This window comes from Tamandua tetradactyla, chromosome 16, assembly GCF_023851605.1.
Source record: "Tamandua tetradactyla isolate mTamTet1 chromosome 16, mTamTet1.pri, whole genome shotgun sequence".
In the NCBI taxonomy this organism is placed as follows: domain Eukaryota; kingdom Metazoa; phylum Chordata; class Mammalia; order Pilosa; family Myrmecophagidae; genus Tamandua; species Tamandua tetradactyla.
Genome location: NC_135342.1, coordinates 13,583,232 through 13,605,382, shown reverse-complemented (window position 1 = coordinate 13,605,382; position 22,151 = coordinate 13,583,232). Strand labels below are relative to the sequence as shown.

At 42.5% G+C, this 22,151-nt stretch overlaps 1 protein-coding gene and 1 long non-coding RNA gene across 4 annotated transcripts in view; one reads left to right on the top strand and one right to left on the bottom strand.

Annotated features, from left to right (window-relative positions):
- The window catches only part of ZNF541 (zinc finger protein 541), an 85,459-nt gene that overhangs the window by 27,343 nt on the left and 35,965 nt on the right, over positions 1-22,151 (bottom strand). For all 3 annotated transcript variants that reach the window (XM_077131316.1, XM_077131319.1, XM_077131317.1), the window contains 4 exons: positions 20,228-20,552; positions 7,879-7,942; positions 7,150-7,292; positions 6,690-6,793 (listed from right to left, as the gene is read on the bottom strand). In XM_077131316.1, coding sequence (XP_076987431.1) covers positions 6,690-6,793; positions 7,150-7,292; positions 7,879-7,942; positions 20,228-20,552 — 636 coding nt within the window. The remainder of the gene's footprint in view (positions 1-6,689; positions 6,794-7,149; positions 7,293-7,878; positions 7,943-20,227; positions 20,553-22,151) is intronic.
- LOC143658908 (uncharacterized) lies at positions 7,647-21,855 on the top strand. The gene is made up of 3 exons (XR_013163365.1): positions 7,647-7,716; positions 7,918-7,995; positions 21,525-21,855. It is a non-coding gene; the product is annotated as an uncharacterized LOC143658908 (long non-coding RNA).

Here is a 22,151-nt window from a genome sequence, read left to right as displayed (position 1 = left end):
TTACCCCTCTTTTTATCATGCATGTAAGAGCTCATACTAATCTTAAAGGTCTATGTCATTACAAAATCATCAAGCAGATACTCTTGTGGAAATAATTCAGGATCCCACAACATTTCACAAATTAACTCATATTAATAGCAAAGGGCTAAGAAAGAAATTTCCATCTTTATCTAAACAGCAAGCTCAAGAAGTTATTAAGACTTGTCCAACATGTGAAGGTTTAAATGCACTCCCATTTGCATCAGGGGTTAATCCTCGAGGTCAAAAAGCAAATAAATTATGGCAAATGGATGTTACTCATACTTCACATTTTGGTAAGATGCAATATGTGTACATGTTATTATAAATTCCTTTTCTCATTTCATCTGGGCTACAGCACAATCTGGAGAATGTTTCTGTCATGATTAATCACATTTACTTAATACTTTTGCCGTTATGGGATACCCTCAATCTAATAAAATGGACAATGGTCCTGTTTATATAAGAAAGCAATTTCATAAATTTTATACTACTTTTCATATTACACATATCAGGAATTCTGCATAATCCCTCTGGGCAATAAATTATTGGATGAACAAACTGGATGCTAAAGTCTATGCTTATAAAATAAAAAAGGGGGAGATGATGATCAGGAGGATGATGTTGTGAAAATAAGTACACCTAAAGATCAATTAGCAAAAGCATTGTTTACTTTAAATTTTTTAAACATTTATAATAATTCATCACAGACTTCTGCAGAACAACATTTTAGTAATTTGGAAAAGAAAAGTGACATGACTCAAACAGAACTGCAGATGCAGCCAATCTATTGCAAAGATGTTAAGGATGATCTATGGAAACCAGGCACGATAAAGGTGTGGGTAGGGGATTTGCTCTTATCATTACAGATGAGAGAACCTCGGTTTGGATTCCCTAGAGAAGAATAAAACCCAGGCATGTCGACTCTGATGAAAATAACTAAATGGGTAATGTACATTATAGAACATATAATTTTAATTGCTGAAGGACAGGGACATAATTATACTGATTGGGTTTATATTCCTAACCCACCTCTGCTGTGGGCCCTAACATGGGCAGAACCAACTTTACCAAAATATCTGAATACTAGTTTAGGATTCCCAGGTCCAGTAGATTTAAAACTTCCAAAACTACTTAAAGAAGAAGAAAAATGGCATCAAATTTAACTCTTCCGTTTTTAGAAAGACCCATATGTATAGGTAATGAATTACTGTGTATGACAATAAGTAATTAAACTACATGGTTTAAGATTCAGAATGATTCTCATAATTACCTATATGTATATTCCTCTTTTAACTCTATGGAATCAAATGATACTTGCCTGTTAGATGGGAAAGAAAGTTGAAATGGATGGCAGTTATGTCATATGGATTGAGCAGTTATCATAATTAATGATTCCTCTGGAATTGTAAGAGATGCAGCCCCTGTGGGGCCTCCCATCTCTAACTTGAAGATAACTGAGACTATATGGACAGGCAAGCTAAATCAGAGTTTAATACATAGAGGACGATTTGTGCCAAATTCATGGGATGATAAATATAACATTAATCAGAGAAATTTATGGAAAATTTTCCTAGGACTGGGATGAATTTTTATAGCAAATTCTAATAGCTATAACCTCTTTAAATAGCAGCCATAAACATTATTTGCAAATATGTACTAGAGATACATATGTATTTGTTAAAAGTCATATGCATATAAGAAATAAAGCTTTTAATTGTGAGAATTATTCTCTATTCACTTGTCTCCAAGCATTTATGTTATAGGAAAATGAGACGATTATAGTGGCAAGGAGAAGAAGAGGCGTTTGGCTGCTGGTGCAGATGTCAAGATCTTTGCAATCCTCTCCAGAAACACAAATCCTGATCCATTTGGCAAAAGAATATCTGAAAAGGACTAAGAGACTAATTGGACTCATTATTGCAGCTGTTATTAAAATCATTGGAATTATCACAGTGACTGTGGTCGCTGGAACTGCATTGCATCAAACTCTACAGATGCAGCATTATGCTAAAGGATGGCATAAAAACACCAGTGAACTGTGGCATAGTCAGTCTCATATTGATGAGTAAATTAATAATAGACTAAATGATACAGAGACGGCATTGGTTCATATTGGAGTTCAAATGTATAATTTACATTTTTTACGAAGTTTAAAATGTGACTGGAATGAGAGCAATTTTTGTATTATCCCTTTAAGATATAATCATTCTGAAACAGAATGGGAAAAGATAAAGAGGCATCTTTGGGGGCATTCAGGTAGTTTAAGTCTTGATATTTTAAAATTACAAAAGCGGGTTTTAGAAATAGCTCAAAGTAATTTACATATAACTAACAGAGATGATGTTATACAATACTTACCCAAGAGCTAAAAAATCTTAATCCTGTTTACTGGTGGAAATCACATCATTTTTTGACTACTATAGGCTTAGGTTTGGGGCTGTTTATACTCTTTCTCTTCCTCCTCAGCTGTGTTAAACAACAAGTGTTCAAAGTAGCAAGCCGTGCCACTAAGCAGAGTGAAAGCCCTTGGCTCCCTCCTGAATCAAAGTCAGAGAGCTTCACTGGTAGCCAATGACGGGTAAGACCCTTACTTCAGAGCCTAAGGGCAACCTAAGACAGGCACGGTCACCCTGGCTTATAAAGTAAAAAGGGGGAGATGTAGGAGCCAGGGTTACTGGAAAACCTGCGGAATTTATTGGGTGCAACTGGCTTCAGAGTGGCGACGGCAGTAAACTGTGGAGACTGCTATCTGCTTAATTGGAGGACAGTCTGAGAGGGAGAGAATGTTTGTTTTTTCTTAAGCCCCAAGATCTTGTTAGCTATCTCTCGTATGTAGGGAGTAATATACTGATAAGTAGGCACTCTGTTTTTTCATGAAATGTATGCATGCTTTTAGTCACCTAAACCCTGCAGTATATAAGCAGGAACTAGTTAAGAATAAAGTTGTCTGTTGTCTGTTATGGCTAAGCTTCAGACCCCCTGAACCCGTCTGTCTCTTTCTTTCTCATCATTCCTTAATATCGTTCAAGCTCCGTTTCATAGGAAGCAACAAGGACTTAACAAATGAATATGAATGTTGAATCATTAAATTGGTAAATCTTTTGATTTCCAGTATTTCAGAGCAGCTAGAAGTAAAAACCTAAAATTGTGAAATTGTAACCCATGTCAAAGTCTGAAATGTGTGCTACAACTAATTGTGGTGCTGTGCTTGGAAATTTATTTTTTTTGTATATATATTATTTTTCACAAAAAAAGAAGGAAAAGAAAGTCAGTTGTGATGATAACAAAGTACTTAAGCCCTCCAGCCTCCTATATTCTGGAGCAGCTAGAAGAAAAAATAAGAAAGGATCATATGGCAGCCCATGACAAACTCTGGGATCTGTCCTATAACCAGTTGTTGAAGAGTGCTTTGAAAACTACTGCTTTTTTATTTTTTTGCTTTGTATATATGTTATACTATACAATAAAATGAAGTTAAAAAAATGATAAGGAGTTAATAATAGAGGGGTGTATGGGAAAAAATACACCTAATGCAAACTGTGGACTATAGTTAACAGTGGTATTTTAATATTCTTTCATCAACTGTGACAAATACACCACACCAATGCTAGGGTTAATAACAGGTGGGATAGAGAGTTCTGGGAAAATGGCAGAATAGGATAGGTTGAGTTCCTGCTCCAAGGGACAGGTAGAAAAGGGATGGGAGGGTGACTGAGACAGTGACCCCAGGGTGTGAGTGACCTGAGAGGGTCGTCTGCACCACATAGGGCGGCCCTGGTTGCAAAAGCTGAGGAACTGAGATGCAGAAAACTAGAGACATCCAGCTGGTGCAAACAGCCTAACACGGAAGCTCGGAGCCCTCAGGACTGCATGGATGAGGAGACCAGGACCAGGAAGTAAGCTAAGCCATGTTCCTTGAACGCGCTACCCTCATCAGAGCAGCCCCATGACCCGTGACTCATCCCACACCCCACGCATCTGAACCCTGTCACCCACCTATCTCCCCATGCTCCAAGTGCCCCTGCCCCACCAAACCCCCATGCATGTACCTTCCCCCACCCCAGCGCGCCTGCCCCAGCCCAACCCACCTCTCCTCAAAAGTACAGTCTCTCCCCGACCCTCCCAAACTCTCTTGACCTCTCCTGACCTCTCCCAAGCCCTTCCTATCCCCTGCAAGCAGTCAGCAGTGGATAAAGGCTGCGGGCACTTACCTCCATATCCAGGCTATACACTTGCACAGCCCCACCCTGCCCACCCTGAGGTCTGCACACATCAGTTTATGGCACTCCAGATCTGCACATGTGCACAGCCCCCAGTCACGCCCCCCAGCTCTGGGAAAGCGCTAACCTGCACAACCAGGCCACATCCGCCCCCAGCCTGCACAGGAGCAATGAATGCCCTCACTGCCGGGAGCTCTGTGTATGCGCACAATGGGCCTCGTGCCCCAGACCAGGGCACACCATGGCCCCGACCCCTAGACCCATGCACCTGCACAGCCACATCCGTCCCACTGCTGGGCACCCATGCTCACAGGCTCCAGCGTAGCATCCCCCACCTGTGCCTGTACCTGCCCTGCAATGCACCACCACACTGTTGTGCCCGGCCCCGCCCCCCGCATCCTGCTCCACATCCATCCAGCAAATACAGGGCTTTAGACTACTGAAGGAAATCAAGTTCCAAGGTAAACAATCAAAATATTTACCTGCGGCAAAGACAACAGAAGATCACTAAGCATATCATGATGCAGACAGATATAACCCAGCCTAACGACCAAATTAAAACACTAGAGGAGACACAAACATTGGAACAACTAATCATAGATGTTCATATAATTCTACTAAATAAAATAAATGGGATGGCTAATAACATAAAGGAGATCAAGAAGACACTAGAAGGGCATTAAGAAGAATTTGAAAGAATAAGAAGAAAAATGGCAGATATTACAGAGATTAAAAATGCTGTAGACCAAGTAAAAAACACACTAGAGATACACAACAGCAGATCTGAAGAGCTAGAAGAAAGAATGAGAAACTAAAGTACAGGACAACTGGTCTTGAACACTCAAAACAGCAAATGGAAAAAAAGACAAAAAATTCTGAATTGGATCTCAGGGAAATGATGGACAAAACAAAACGCACAAATATAAGAATCACTGGTGTCCCCAAAGGAGAAGAGAAGAATAAAGGGTTAGGAAGAGTAGTTGAGGATATAATGGGGGGAAACTTCCCAACCCTTACAAAGAACGTAAATATGCAAGACAAAGAAAAAGAAACTCAACAAACTCCAAACAGAATAAATCCAAATAGGCCTTTCCCAAGACATATACTAATCAGTCTGTCAAATGTTGAAGAGAAGCAGAAAATCCTGAAAGTTTCAAGAGAAAAACAATCTACTACATTCGAGGGAAACCACATAAGGCTGAGTTTAGACTATTCAACCAGCACTATAGAGGTGAAAAGGCAGTGGTATGGTACATTTAAGATTATGAAAGAGAAAGACTTTCAGCCAAGAATTCTATACCCAGCCAAACTGTCCTTCAAAACTGAGGGAGAAATTGAAATTTTCACAGACAAACAAATTCTGAAAGAATTTGTCAACAAGAGACTTAGCCCTATAAGAAACACTAAAGGGAGTTCTGGTAGTAGGAAAAAAACAAAAACAGAGAAGGAGGTCTAGAGGAGGGCACAGAATTGAAGAGTACTAGTAAGGGTAATTTAAAGGATAAAAAGAGTAAGAGGGAAAAGAATATTTAGATCTGTCAAATAAAATCCAAAAGATAAGATGGTGGACTTAAGAAATGCCTTTTCAGTAATAACTTTGAATGTTAACAGACTAAACTTACCAATTAAAAGATACAGATTGGCAGAATGGATTAAGAAACATAATCCAGCTACATGCTGCTTACAAAAGGCTCATCTTAGACACAAGGATACAAACAGATTGAAAATGAAAGGATGGAAAAAGATTTTCCACGTAAGTTGTAACCAAAAGAAAGCAGAAGTAGCTATACTAATATCAGAGAAAATGTAAAGACGTCATAAGAGACAAAGAAGGACACTATATACTAATTAAAGGGATAATTCACCAAGAAGAAATAACAATCATAAATGTTTATGCTCCCAATCAAGGAGCTCCAAAGTACATAAGACAGATTTTAGCAAAACTGAAGGGAGCGATAGATGTTTCAACAATAATAGTAGACTTCAGTAATAGGTGGGATAAGGAATACGGGATTTTTTTAAAATAAAAATGTTCTAAAATTGATTGTAGTGATGAAATGTACAACTATATGATGATACTGTGAGCCACTGAGTACACACTTTGCATGGATTGTATGGTATATGAATATATCTCAACAAAACTGCTAGAAATAAAAATAAAATCATAAAGCTCAATATATAAATGATATAAATGCAGGGCTCTGAGGGGGCTCCACTCCCCTCCCCAACATCACCAGACACTCTGAGGAGTGCTACTGGTGTTGCCCCAGATAAATAACTTATCAAATGAGCCCTTACTTAGTCTTTCCTCTGCAGTTCACAAGGACCCTGCCAATCCCGAAGGCATCAGGAGAGGGAAGGGTAGCCTTCCCTAAGTCTGTGCTACCTGTAAAACCCCACCTGACAGGCGTTTGGCATACCCAGCCACAGGAGGACAGGCAGCCTCACCTGAACGTCGCCCTGGGCTTCGTGCAGACAGTGCAGAGCCAGCTCCAGGTTTGTGCCCCCTCCTGGCATCACACTGGAACAGGCCACGTTGCACAGCTCCGTCACTGTGTTTGTGAGCAAGCAGACCCGCCAGGCATCAGGAAGAGGAGATACAAAGGGGTCAGGAAGTGCAAAGGAGAAACCACCCCAGAGAACAGAGGAGAGAGACAGGGATGAAAGGGAGGCCCAGGGAGTACGAGCTGTAGCCCTGGCCCCTACTCTGGGCAGCATGGCTGAGTATTGTGCGGGAGGAGAGGCAGGGGATGGGAACACAGCGCAGGAGCAGCAATGCTGGGGCAAGGGCCAGCTCCCACCCAAGGGACACTGCTTCTTCATCAAGGTGAGAGCTGGGGAGAGACACTCCCCAGAGATGAACAGGGAAGGTGGGGCCTTGGGAATTGGACCCCAAAGTCTCAGCCACCTCTATCCTGTGTTTCAGGGTTGGTCATCACATCTCCCCACGGTTTCCAGACCAGAGAAGCGACAGGATCATCAATTTCAGCCAGTGACCTCTCCTGGAGCTCCGGGATCTCAGCCTGAAAGCGGCTTCCTATGTTGATGTGTCTGAAATGTGGCCACACACAGACACGCAAGAAACACAAAGGTGACTAAGTAGGGAATTGAGTGGAGCTGCTCCGGGTGCCCTGCTCGGGGGCCACATCCCTAGCTCAGTGAAAACCCTCTGCCACCTCCAAATGCTTCCTGTATCGGTCACCACAGACAAAGGTGCGCAGGCCTGCCAGAAACTGCTCTGGGGACACTTCCTTTCATCCTCCCTTCCTCTGCTTTTCCTTATTGCCAGGATTTTTGGTCTTAGGTGTCTCTCTTGGGGTCCAGGACAGGTCTGTGTATCTATGTCCATGGATACTGCTGAGCCTTGTACTGTGTCACCAATTCCACCTAGAACCCCAGGGTCCGAGGCATTCTGCCCCCATGGGCCCAGCTATGGTCTGTCTGGACAGAAGGGATAAGGGGGACCTTCCTGCAGGTACCTGGAGAAACCTCCTGCTACACTATGGGAGGCCCTGTGGCTGGGCCTGAGCCCCCTAAGACAGAAGAGCCCTTGGGAGACTCTGACCCTGGAACTCAAGGGGGATAAAAGCATTCCGCTTTGGAGGGGGTGGGGTTCTGGTTTTCTCTTCCAACTCACGGCTCAATGCTGATCTTGGTATTGTCCTTCACCATACAGATGCCAAATGAGCCATCCACTGGGTCTAGAAGACAAAGGACAAAAAGCCTCATGAAGAAGGATTTGCAGTAATCAGCTGTAAGCAGGATGTTTAAATCGCATGGTGGGGGTGGGGGTGTGTGCCAGTTTGAAAATATTCTGTACCCCAGAAAAGCCATGTTTTAATCCTGATTCAATCTTGTGGAGGCAGCTATTTCTTTTAATCCTAATTCAATACTGTAGGGAAGAAACTTTTGAACAGATTATCTCCAGGGAGAGGTGGCAACACCCAATTGTGGGTTTTATCTTTTGATTAGATGGAAATGCAACTCCACTCTTGATTAGTTTACTGGAGTCCTTTAAAAGAGGAAACATTTTAGAGAAAGCAGAAAGGACAGAGCCAACAGAGAGAGCTGACACAGATGCCGACACTTGGAGAACAGAGACACAGATGTTTGGGGATGCCTGGAGCCCAGCAGATATTGCCATAAGATGTTAAGCAAGCCAAAACCTGAACAGAGCCAAGGGAAGCCAAGAGATGAAAGCCAGCCCAGTAGAAGAAACAGAGGCTGAACACAATGGAGTCCAGAAGCAAGAGACCAGTAGATGCCAGCTGGCAGAGGTGACTTCCCAGCTGGCAGAGGTTTCTAGACCTATTGGCCTTCCTTGAATTAAGGTATCTTTTACTGGATGCCTTAGTTTGGACATTTTCATAGGCTTAGATCTGTAAACTTGTAACTTACTAAATTCCCTTAATAAAAGCCATTCCAATTCGGATATATTGCATTCCAGCAGCTTGCAAACAAAAACAGGGTGGGAGTCTACTGAAATGGCAGAGTATTAAGGAGCTCCACAGGGCCTCAGCCCAGTAACAAAAAAATTAACTGGTGAAAATTATAAAAAACTACAATGAGAATCTCTGGAAATTGTCCAAAGGGCACGTGCACTAAGGGAGAAGCATTCATGCAAGAAAGTAGGCTCCATTTGGGGAAGCACAGAGAGGGTGTGGCATTTGAGCCATGCCCTGGCTCCCTTTCCCTCCCCCCCACACCCCCACCTCCTGGAAGCTCTACCTCAGGAGTTCTAGTAAGGCAGGTACGGCCCAGAAGATGGAGCTCCCAAGCCCCCAGCTGCTGGTCTGGGGTTGTGGCTTCACCCGGGTAGAGGCAGGCTGCTGGCGTGTCTCAGTAGTAGCAGAAGCCATTTCAGGTAGACGTGGACTGGAAGCCTGGGACCCCCTGACCCCACCCAATCTGCACTCCTAGAGTGGAGGCTCGGCCCAGGTAACACTGGGTCCTGATTACCCCCTCCCCAGCATGCCTGTAGAGTGGAGGTTTCAGGCCAACAAGGCTGAGCTGAGAGCATCAAGGGCTGCTACCCTCCGTCCAGTGCCCACTCACAGAAAGGGGTTGCTCTAGAAAAGGTGGGTTCCTGTCCCCAGCTCAAGTGCAGTGGTGGTGGTCGGGGTTCTGCCAATGGCAAAGGCAGGGTGGGAGGAGGACGCTCTCCTGGAGGGAACCGACTTTATCTGCACCAGGGCTAGAGAACAATGGACAGCAATTAACAGGTAGGTGTGGCTCCAAAATACAGCAAACCACAGCAGCAGCGGGGACAGAAGTTAAACCTAGAGCACCAGAGACAGAACGGAGACAGCCCAGAAGAGTGGTCCAGGATCCTAGCCAACTGGGGGAAGAAAGGCCTGTGTTGAGCAGGGCGTGGGGCAGCCATGGGTCATCCCCAAGCTGCACACAGACCCATCAGCCCAGTGTGGAAACCTCCCTGACACATGGGGCTTAGACACAACTGAACACGGCTCAGCAGTAAGCTACTTGGATCCAGGTATGACTTCCAGTCAGCCAGGCTTAAAGATAAGATCACACATCCTTGAAGGTGTGTCTGAGGCCCACTCGAGAGCGAGGAAGGTGGGAGGCTCCAGCACACCACCGACGAAGACTAAGACTGTCGTGCCTTCTTGTGACCCAGCTGCCGGCCTGGCTCTGCCGCACAGGCCCCTTCCCGCCCCCTCCCAGCTCCTGACTACCTTGAAACGAATCTTGCACCTGTGGGACTGCAGAGACACAGTTCAGACTGCAAGGGTGAAGACAGAAAAAGCCAACTTCAGACCCTAGCTATTCCACATATCAATATTGCTCCTGACCGCCACTCCCCTCTCCCCCTCACTAAGCCCCAGAGCTACCCAGGTGCCTGAGAAGCTCCTAAACGGGTAGGTGCTTATCCCCTTCCTCCTCTCTCCCAGTCCATGCAGACTCCAGGCGGCCTAATGACAACAAAGGAAAACATTCCCCACCAAGGGGTCCTAAATGCAACTCACCCATCAGTGAGCAACCCCTTACTCTCTTCCAGGGCTTTCCTTCCAACCCACTCCCAGCCCTTAAAAAGCTGGCTGTCCTTTGTTTTGACAGAACTGAGGTCTACACTCTCTCTCCCCTGCTATAGCAGCCCCTGAATAAAGTCATTCTTGCCCATTTCACAGTCTGGTACAGTTTTTTCTTCGACAGCAGTTCCTGGTTGAACATGAGGCAAAAACGTAAGCTCCATGAACAGAGGTAATGGCTTTCAAGCCACACACGCATCCAGTGGTAGAGGTTAAAAATCTAACTGGCCAAGGAGGCTTAAACACATCTTCTGAACAACAAATGGCTTATGGTGACCAAGAAGCAAACCCTAGCTAGCCAGGTTTAAAGATTAAAACAAGGGGAAAAAAATCTGAGCGGGGACATCGAGAGTCTGTATCAGGGCAGGGGGTGGGGTAGGGTATCATCACATCACTAACCAAACAAAAAAACAAGCTAACAGCAACAACAAAACCCCAGGGGAGCAGTGTCCAGAATCGCTGCAATATGTTATCCAAAATGTCCGGTTTTCATAAAAACAATTAAGTGACATGCAAAGAAACAGGAAAATGTGACATATACCCAGGGGAAAAAATCAGGCAACAGAAACTACCTTTGAAGGGGCACAAAGAGCAAAGAGTTGGAAGCAACTATTATGAACCTTTTCAGAGAACTAAAGGAAATCAAGTGTAAAGAAGTAAAGTAAGGTATGATAGCAATGAGTCATCAGATACAAAATATTAATAAAGACAAATCTTTTTTTTTTTTTTTTTTTGCATGGGCAGGCACTGGGAATCGAAATCCAGGTCTCCGGCATGGTAGGCGAGAAGTCTGCCTGCTGAGCCACCATGGCCCGTCCAAAACAAATTACTTTTAAAACATGAAAATGTAGTTAGGAAGTACAATAACCAAAATAAAAAATTCACTAGAGGGGCTTCACACCAGATTATGGCTGGTAGAAGGAATAATCGGCAAATTTGAAAACAAGTCACTAAAGACTATGTACTCTGAAGAGCCGAGGAGAAAGAATGAAGAAAAATGAACAGAGTCTCTGAAAAAAGTGGGACATTTAATATCAAGTGCACCAATATACACATAATGGGAATGCCAGAAGGAGAGGAGAAAGGGATAGAAAAAATATTTGAAAAAATAATGGCTAAAAACTCTCTAAATCTGATGAAAATCATTAATCTACACATCCAAGAAACTCAAATTCCAAGTAGGATAAGCACAGAGATTTACATTCAGACAGATCACAGTTCAAAATGTTGAAAGATAAACTCCTGAAAGCAGTAAGAAGAAAATAACTCAGCCTATATAAGATTAACAACTGACCTCTCATCAGAAACAATGGAGATCAGGAGGCAGTGGGATGACATATTCAAAATGCTGTAAATAAGCTATCGACCAACAATCTGGTACTCAGTAAACTATTTTTCAAAAAATGAAGGTGAGATAGGGTGCACAGGTCATTCAGTGGTAGAATGCTAGCCTGCCATACAGGAGCCCTGGATTTGATTCCTGGCCCATGCAGCAGCAGCACCACCACCACCACCATCATCACCCCCCCCCACACACACACACAAAAGGCGTAATAAAGACATTCCCAGATTTTAAAAAAAATGGTGAGTTCATTGCTAGCAGATATGTCTTACACAAAATATTAAGGGTGGAATATTTTTTGGCAATAAAAATAAATGAGGGCAGTGCAATGGTGGCTCAATGGAAGAATTTTCACCTGCCATGCTGGAGACCTGGGTTGATTCCCAGAGCCTGCCCATGCCAATAAATAAATAAAGTACTGATACATGCTGCAACATAGATGAATTTTGAAAACATTATGCTAAGTGAAGGAAGGCAATCACAAAGGACCTTATACTGTATAATTCCATTCATATAAAATGTCTCAGATAGGCACATCTACAAAGACTGAAAGTAGTATTTGCCCAAGGGTAATCAAAACTGGTCTCCTATTGGGATGATAAAACTGTTTAAAATTGATTGTGGTAATGGTTATACAACTCCATGAATATATTAAACACCAATGAATTATAAACTATAAAGGGATGAACTGTATAGTACGTGAATTATATTTCAATAAAGCGATTTTTTCTTTTTTTTTAAAAAAAAGTGTTAAGTTCCTCCAGACAAAAAAAACAAAGTAAAGATAATTATGCAGGAAATTACCAAATAAAGTATAATTGCCCATTTCTTCTCATTTCCTAATTTACTTGAAGAGCATTTGCATCAAACAATATGTGTCCTAGGCCTATAACGTAAGAAATGCGCTATTTTGACAACAACAGCCTAAAGGACGGGAGTGGGAGCAAAGTTATATTAAAGTAAATAAATGACACCAGATGGTAACTTGAATCCACAAGAACAAATGAAGATTACCAGAAATAGTAAAGAAGAAGGTTAATATAACAAAATACAAATATGCTTTCATTTATTCTCACAGCTTTTTAAAGTGATATAAAACTTTCTAAAGGAACAGTTATTACAATGTATTACTGGGTGTCTAATAGATAAAAATGTAACAAATATAACAATAATAGCACTAAAAAAGAGGGAATAGATTTACATAGAAGTAATGTTTTACACCTCACTATAATTAAGTTAGTACAAACATAAAAGTAGATTCTGATAAGTTAATATGTATACTGTAAACCCTAGAGCAATCACTAAGAAAATGGCTTTTAAAAACAGTGAAAAATCATTAAAAGAATTAAAACACTATACCAGAAAATACTTGATTAATACAAAAGCAAGCAGTAGGGACCAACATGATGTGGGAAAAGATATAAGACTTACAGAAAACAAAACGCAAAATAGCAGATGTAAATCCACCATATCAATAACACTGTGAATGGATTAAACAATCAAAAGGCAATATATTGGATAAAAAAAATAAGACCCAACTAATGCTGTCTATAGGAGACAGTCTTTAATTTCAAAAATACAAACAGGATGAAGGTAAAGGAATGAAAAAGGTACACTAAGCAAACAACAGTCATGAAAGAACTGGACTAGGAGACTAATATCAGACAAATTAGACTTCAAAACAAAAAATATCACTAGAAAGAAAATGGATATTTCATAACGGTTAGAGGGTCAAGTCATCAGGAATATAAAATGATTATAAACATGCATGCACATAACAACAGAGTCTCAAAATATCTGAAGCAAAAGCCGACAGAATTGAAAGGTAAAATCAACAATTCATCAATAATAGTTGAAGATTTCAATACTTTTAATAATGGATGGAATGAGGCAGAAGATCAACAAGGAAACAGAAGACGTGAACAACACTCTAAACCAACTAGATATCTGTGGAACATTCCACTCCATGCAATAGAATTCATATTTTCCTCAAGGACACATGGGACATTCTCCATGACAGATCACATCCTTGGCCAAAAAACATGCCTCAGTACATTTCAAAGGACAGAGGTCAAGCCAAGTGTGTTCTCTGACCACAATGGAATTAAATAAGAAATCAGTAACAGAAGGAAATTTGGAAAATTCGCAAATATGTGGGAAATTAGGCAATACATTCCTAAATAACCAATACATCAAAGAAGAAATCAAAAGAGATATTAGAAAATACACTGAGATTAATGAAAACAAAAAGATGGATCCCAAAACTTATGGGAAGCAGTGCACAGAGGAAAATTTATAAGTATAAACATCTATAGCAAATGAGAAGAAAAATGCCAAATCCAATTGAAACTTTCATTTTAAGAAACCAGAAAAAGAACAAACTAAACTCAAAAGGAAGGAAATAGAGATTAGAGTTGAAATAAAATAAAAAACAGGAAAATTGAGAAAAATCAATGAAACAAAAATTAATTCTTTGAAAGGATTAGCAAAATTGAAAAACGTGTAAGAAAAAAAGGAGAGGGGAGAGGAAGGGAGGGGCAAGATTCTCAAATTACTAAATGGGATGAAAGAGGGGATATCACTTTCTTTTTGATACAAATAATCTTTCCATCTTTATTAAATAGGATCAGAATCAGTTGTGAATATCAGAAAAAAAAACGCCGCACACAAGATAAGAGGTTATTTCTCTCTCATGAAAAATATATGTAAACATCATCAATCTAGAACTATGGGGAATCACTATTGATGTTACAGAAATTAAAAGACTGAAACATTAAAAACAAAAGGATAATAAGGAAATACTATTAACAATTATATGACAAAAAAATCAGATAACTTAGAATAAATCCCTAGAAAGACAAAAATTCCTGAAATTGACTCTAGAAGAAATAGAAAAAAGCTTAATTAACCTATGAGAAATAAAAATACTGAATTAGTAATCTAAGAACTTCCACAAATGAAAGCTGAAGCCTAGCTGGCTTCGCCAGTGAATTCGACTGAAGAATTAGCACCAATCCTTCACAAACTCTTCCAAAAAACAGGAGAGAACTTTTCCCAACTCATTCTGTTAGGCCAACATTACCCTGATACTAAAACCAGACAAAGATATCACAGGAAAACTACAGCTCCAGATGGCAGTGAGATGTTTCAAGGCTCCACCCCCGACCCCGCGCTGACAGAAGCTTTGAACAACCAGCAAGAACAGGCAGAAACATTTTTTTCAAAGATCAAAAAAACAGTCAGAGGACTGCAAAATAGAGTGAGCACCAAATCAAGAAAAAGACTACTTAAGTGCATTAGGATCTCGAGCCTTTACTGGCTGGATCCGCTCACCTCAGCAGGACCCGCCCGCACCCTTGGTGCAGATGCCTGGTCGTGGAGGGAGCAGAATGGCCCTCGTGCGTGCACTGGGAGCCTGAGTATCTGGCCCGATCTGTTTGGTGGTGGCCAGCGGGTCCCGCTGACCCAGAACTTGCCCTGTGTGTATTAGGTGTATAAGGTGGCTCACAGAGCCTCCCACAGAAGACTGTGGGACAGCAATTAAGTGGCTGCCTAAGGCAAAGGATTCCTGGCTTTAGGACATGCAGTCCAGTGCCTAGGACTGTTTCCTAAAGAAGGGAGGACATTAATTTCATATTCATGCAAATGTGTGAATTCTTAGGGCCGCGTGCCTATGCCCAAGATGAGATGCATTTGCAGAAAGGATAAGGCAACCCAGATGCCAATATGTTAGCCTCTAGTCACTCTCTAAAACACATTGTATGGATAAGCCCTAAAGGAAAGTACTCCCACAAATCAATCTGCAAAGACTAGGGAAGGTGTTTTCTTTTCTTCCTCCTTCTCCTCCTTCTTTTTGCTAGCTCCTGACATCAGAGAAAGCTCTGTCATGACACCAGCTAGATATAACCTTAAGGAACAGATGTCTCAGAGTCTAACTTCCAGTGACAACACATTAAAATATCAAAGTGTCCAGCTTTCAACAAAAGATTATAAAACATATAAAGAAACAGTAAGTGTTGGCCCAGGCAAAGGAGATTAAAAAATGAGAAACCATCAATGAGGAGGACAAGACCTGGGGCATAACAGACAAGTATTTTTTTAAAAAAATGGTTCTAAATATGCTCAAAGAGTTAAAGGAAAACATGAATAAAAAACTAAAAGAAATGAGGAAAATGACAGATGAACACAGAGAGAATACCAATAGAGAGGTGGAAATTATTGAAAAGAAACCAAACAAGGCTGAAGACCACAGTAACAGAAAAAAAAAACCTCCCTAGAGGGGTTCAACAGAAGATTGGGGCTGCAGGAGAGTCAGTGAACTTGAAGATAAGACAACTGAAACCATCTAGTCTGGGGAGCAGAAAGAGGAAAGAATGAAGTAACGTGAACAGAACGTGAGATACCATCAAGTGTATCAATTATACACACTGTGGGAGTCCCAGAAGGAAGAGAAAGAAAGAAGCAGAGAGAATATTCAAAGAAATAATGGGTTGAAAACTTCCCAAATTTAATGAAAGACATGAATATATATATCTGACAGTCAATGAACTCCAAACAGAGTAACCTAAACAGACCCACACATATTATAGTAAAACTGTTGAATGCCAAAGATAAAAAGAGAATTCCAAACACTGCAAGACAGAAGCAACGTGGCACGTACAAGGGAGCCTCAATAAGATTAAGGGACCATCAATCCTCAGTAACTGTGAAGACAAAAAGATAGTGGACTGACATAAAGTGTTGAAAGCCAACCAAGAATTTCATATACGGCAAAAGTGTCTTTCAAAATAAGGGACAGATGAAGACATTTCCAGATAAACAAAAGCAATGAAAATCTGTCATCATTGGACCAGCTCTACAAGACGCAGGTTAAAAAGAATTGGCAGTAGACAATGATAGAAGCTACATGAAGAAATAACAAACTCTTAGATAAGGGCAATGACATGGGTAAGTATAAATGCTAGTACTATAGTAGTTTTGGTTTTTAACACCTTTTACTTACTACAGGATCTAAATGGTATATGCATAAAATATAATGAAACAACTGGTTTTAGACTCACAACACATAAACATGCACTTCATGATAAGAACTAGATAAAGGCAGAGGGATGGAGAGATACAGCAACATAGCTTATGTATACTATTCAAGTTGAGTTTGTATCAAAGCATGGGAGATTGCTACAAAATTAGGATGAAAACCAAGCCCTATTGTAACTACAAAGAAAACTTCAGAGAATATACAAGTTTACAGAGGCAGAAAGTAGAGTGCAGGTTGCCAGAGGTGAGGGGCAGTGGAAATGGGCAGCTAACATAATAGGTGCAGGGTTTCCACTTGGGGAGATGGGAAACTTTTAGTGTGGAAGGCAGTGAGGACACACAACTTGGTGAATGGGATCAGTCCCACTGAGCGGTGTACTTGGGAAGGTCTGAGATAGGGAAGTTTATGTTGTGCATTATGTTCCCACAATAAAAAAATAAATAAAAGAAAGAACAACTAAAAAGACAATGGCAACTGAAATCAATACATGACTTTGGATCTAACATAAGAGGACCATATTATTGGGCCATATGAAACAACTGGAGTACAGATGGTAAACTTACATTAGGGTTAAATTTCTTGACCTTGAGAACTGCACTTAAGGGGATTACCTAAGTGAACATCCTTGTTCTTAGGAGATGAACATGGTAGTATTAAGTGTGAGAAGAGTGTAACACATTCAACCTACACTCAAGTGTTTAGCAAATGGATTGATAATAGATAAACAGACAGATGGATAGCAGATGGACTGACCAGACAGATGAAGAGATAAATAAAATGATCTGGCAAATGTGGCAAAATGTTAAACTTGGTGGTTCTGGGTATCTGAAGTGCAGTAGTGTACTGGAGTTCTCGTATGTGGTTTATATTACTTTCATAACTGTCTTGCAAGTTTAAAGGTATTTCAAAATTAAAAGTTTAAACTGAAAAACAAACAAACAAACAACAAACTACGAGACGCCACTTCATACCCACTAGGGTAGCCATGATAAAACTGCTGACTTGAAAGGATGTGGAGAAGATGATCCCTCACACATTGCTGGGGCAGCCATTGTGAGACAACAGTCCAGCAACTCCTCAGAGAGTGAAACACAGACTTACCACACGACCCAGAAGTTCCACTCCCAGGTTTATACCCAAATGAACTGAAAATGACATTTAAATAAAAACTTGTACACAGATGTTCACGGCAGCACTAGTCACAACAGCGGAAAGGTGGAAACAACCCAAGTGTCCGTCAGCTGAGCAGCGGATAAACAACACGTTAGAGCCATTTGATGGACTACTAGTCAGCCATAAAAAGGAATGAAGCGCTAATACACATGACAGTGCAGATTAACCCTGAAAACCTAATGCTAAGTGAAATAAGCCAGCCTTCAAAGGTCAGATCTTGACTCCACGTACATGAAATTTTCAGAGTAGACAATACAGAGACAGGAGTAGGTTGTTGGTTATCAGAGGCTGGGACGTGGGAGCGGGGGACTGACTGCTTTCCGGGGTGACAATGAACATGCCCTAAAATTAATCCATGGTGACGGCTGCACAGACCTGTCGATGTACTAAAAGCCATAGAATTAGAACATTTAGTGGTGTGTGAATTACCTTAATAAAAACTGTTAAAAAAAACATTTTTTTGTCTGGAACCCAAATTGTCTGTAGCACATAATCTAATTCAACCTGTCTGGATAGCTCATTTGAACAACAGAAACACAAGGAGCCCAGAATGAGAATGGGGACTTTAATCCTGCATAGCTTAATGTGATGCCTGGACACATCTTAGAATACATTAAGCAGATAAACAAAAAGTACTGGCAAAGGCCCTTGAGGGACGGGAGAAAAAATATGGAACTTAAATATTTTTTTTTTTTTTTTTTTTTTTTAAAGGAAAGACAGAGAGAAGGAAGGAAGGATAGAAGGAAGGAAGGAAGGAAGAAAGGGAAACATCTTTAAACATTTTCTTGTTTTATTGTATTTTGTTTTTTTGTTTTTGTTACATGGGCTGGGGCCGGGAATCGAACCGAGGTCCTCCGGCATAGCAGGCAAGCACTTTTGCCCGCTGAGCCACCGCGGCCCGCCTGGAACTTAAATATTAAACCTTACCATCAGGGAAATCCCTGATACAGTGTCAAACATTAGGGACACCCAAATCAATAAGCCAAGCCCTGGATCTTGAGGCTTGCTCTTGTGAATCTTATACATGTAGTGGAGAAGCTTAGCCCACCTATAGGTACGCCTGAGAGTGACTTCTGGAGGACCTCTGTTGTTGCTCAGACGTGCCCTCACTCTCTCTAAGCCTAACTGTAAGCAAAATCATTGCCCTTCCACCTACGTGGGACATGATATCCAGGGTGAAAGTCTCTCAGGCGGCATGGGAGATGACTCCCAGGGATGAATCTGGCCGTGGCAACGTGGGATCAACAATTCCATCCTGACCAAAAGGGCAAGAAGAACTGTAACTAATAAATTATCAGTGGCAGAGAGAGTTCAAATAGAGTCGAGAGGCTACACTGGAGGTCACTCTTATGCAAGCTTCAGTTAGACATTGCTACGTAGCATAACTTGCCAAACCCCAAACAAAACCATTCCTGCCAATCCTAAGGAATACCTAGAGCATTACCTAAGATTCTACAAAAGTTCCATGCACTGGGGTAACTTTCCAGAAACCTACAACCTCCAGATGGGTCCCTGGACCAGCTAAGTCCTGAAACCTAGAGTGCCCAGCCTCTCCAGAACACCAAATAGTTCCATCTCCCTACCCCATATTACTGACAGCCCCTTCCAACATGAAAAGTTAGAATGGGCACAGCCACATACCCCTAAAGAGTGGGAGAAAGATCAGAGGTGATGGTGGAGTTAAACAGAGAAGGGAGGGTTTAGCAAATAAATACATTGCTGAATCAATAAACTGATATTTCTTTTAGTATCCAGTATCTTAGAGCAGCTATAAGTAAAAACTTAAAATTGTGGAACTGTAACCCATACCAAACTCTGAAATTTGTTCTATAACTAATTGCTGTGGTGTGCTTTGAAAATATATTGCTTTTTTATATATGTTATTTTTCACAAAAAAAGAAAAAAAAAGTCGACTGAGATGATAAAAAAAATATTTATTCCTTCTAGCCTCCTATTTTCTGGAGCAGCTAGAAGGAAAATCTGAGATGACAGAGTGGTAGTCCATGACAAACTCTGCGATCTGTCCTGTAACTACTCGTTGAAGAGTGCTTTGAAAACTACTGATTTTTTTCTTTCTTTGCTTTGTTATATATGATATATTACACAATTTAAAAAGCAAAAAGAAAATCACATGAAAGGGCATGGTGGTGGTGGTGGTGGGGTGGTCAGGTTAAATGGCCTGTGCTTTCTTTGTGGCTGTAAAACCTTCAGCACCCCAAAGGCTGCTGCTCCTGGACCTGTCCTGAGGTCCTCCTGAACGGCAGTAGGAGCCTCAGACCCAGCAACCCCAGAAGTCAGAGCAATCGCTGGAGCAAGTGCCGTGGGCAGAGGGTGCTGTGCGGTGGTGGCGCGCTGCAGGGGCCAGACTCCCAGTTCCACTCACCGAGCAGGGCGCTGAAGAGTCTGTCGGGCCCCGCGTGTGCGGACATGGAGCACAGCGTGTTGAAATACAGCCCAGAGCCCTCGCGGATGGGGCTGAGCATCGGAGGCGGTGTGTAGGGCGAGCACTGGAACAGCCCCTTCAGGAGGCGGTCCACCAGGAACACCGGGGAGCGCAGGCAGCTCTGGTGGCAGCCGCCGGGGCCTGGCTCCCCGAATGAAGCGGGTGGAGGAGGGATGAACAGGGCCTTGGGCTGCGGGCGCTTCTTCCGTTTCTTGTGTTGGCTGCCCTCCTTGCCGTCTCTCTCCTCCGCATCTTTCTCTTGGCCCTGGAGAACAAGAGCACTCAGAGTCACAGGTGGTCACTCGAGGCCTCTGGTCGCACGACGGCACCAAGGGGAACGGGGCGCTGGCCATGGAGACACAAGCAGACAACGCGCACCGAGCCTGTCTGTGTCTGGAGCCCGCAGAGGTGGTCAGGAGAACCTCAGGCAGCACGGCCCGGGCTACCAGGCCCGCTGGCCCTGAGACGCCAAGGCCAGGCCAGAGTCTTCTCATGCCCCCATCCCACAAGGAGAGGCCCTGACTCAGAGGACTCTGGAAGTGTGTGTGGTCACATCTGGCACTGAAAAAGACAGGGCCAGGGGGCCAGGGCAAGCCACGCCTAGGACAGAATGAAAAACTTTTCCACTCAAAGCCTGACACAAAAGGACAAATATTGTAGAAGCTCACTAATATGAAATAATTAGAATATGTAAAGCCATAGTCAGAAACTAGAATACAAGTTACCAGGGGCTGGGGTGGGGCTAGAGAAGGGGAGTTAATGTTTCAATGGTACAGGGCTTCTGCTGGGGGTGAGGGAAGCCTTTCGACAATGGATGATGGTGATGGTAGCACATCGTGAATGCAATTAACAGCCCTGAGTTATATACCTGAACGTGGTCAAAAGGGGGGAATTTTAGGTTGTATATATGTTATTAGAATAAAAATCAAAATAAAAAATATAGGCCTGTACAACACAATGAACCCCAGTACAAACTATGATCTAAAGTTAGTAGTACAATTAGAATAATGCTCTTTCTTCAACTGTAAGAAAGGGACCACACTGATGTAAGGTGCTAATAATAAAAAAGGTATATGGGAACTCTGTACTTTTTGCATGGTTTTTCTGTAAACCTACAATTTTTCTAACCAAAAAAATATATATTAAAAACAAACAAATACAAATAACAAAACAAAACAAAACAGACAACATCTCTGATGAGATCTGATGAGTCACCACTGACTCCTGTGTCCTTCAGGTCCACGTCCCCTGCCTGAAGCCAGCATGAGCCTCTCCATGTGAGACCTTCAGGATGGGCTGAAGAGACAAGCTCCCCAAGCCCAACACTTGAACCTGCAGGGCTGGTTCTCACCTCCCAGCACTCCCCCTCCTCAACGCCAGCCTCATCCTCCAGTCCAGGTCTTACCTCCTCCTGGGACATCCCTTCGGGCTCCCAGAGGCCCCAGGCTCCCTCAGCCCAGGCCTGCCCAATCTGGGCCATCTCTGTCTGGGGATGAGTCTGTCACCCACTGCACAGTGAGCCCCATGAGGGTGGGGTCAAGGCTGACAGGGCTACTGCTGAGTGAATGCTGAATGAATGAGTACATCAACTTCTGCTGTCAGGATCTTTTGTTGGTGTTTAGTCTGGAATTTTCCCATACCTTTCAGTCACTGGTGGAGAAAGCCACGGGAAGGAAGTAGAGGGAGGGGCCTGATCACCCACCTTGGCCATGGTCCCTGGGAGCCGGGTCACGGGAGCCACCAGGACCGACACGGGGACCAACAAAGGGGCTGCTGCCGTGTTGTCCAGGGGCCTCTTGGCTCCCGGGGGGCTCTGTCCATCCCCCTCTGGCCTCAGCACCTGTCTCAGGGGCTTGCAAAACTC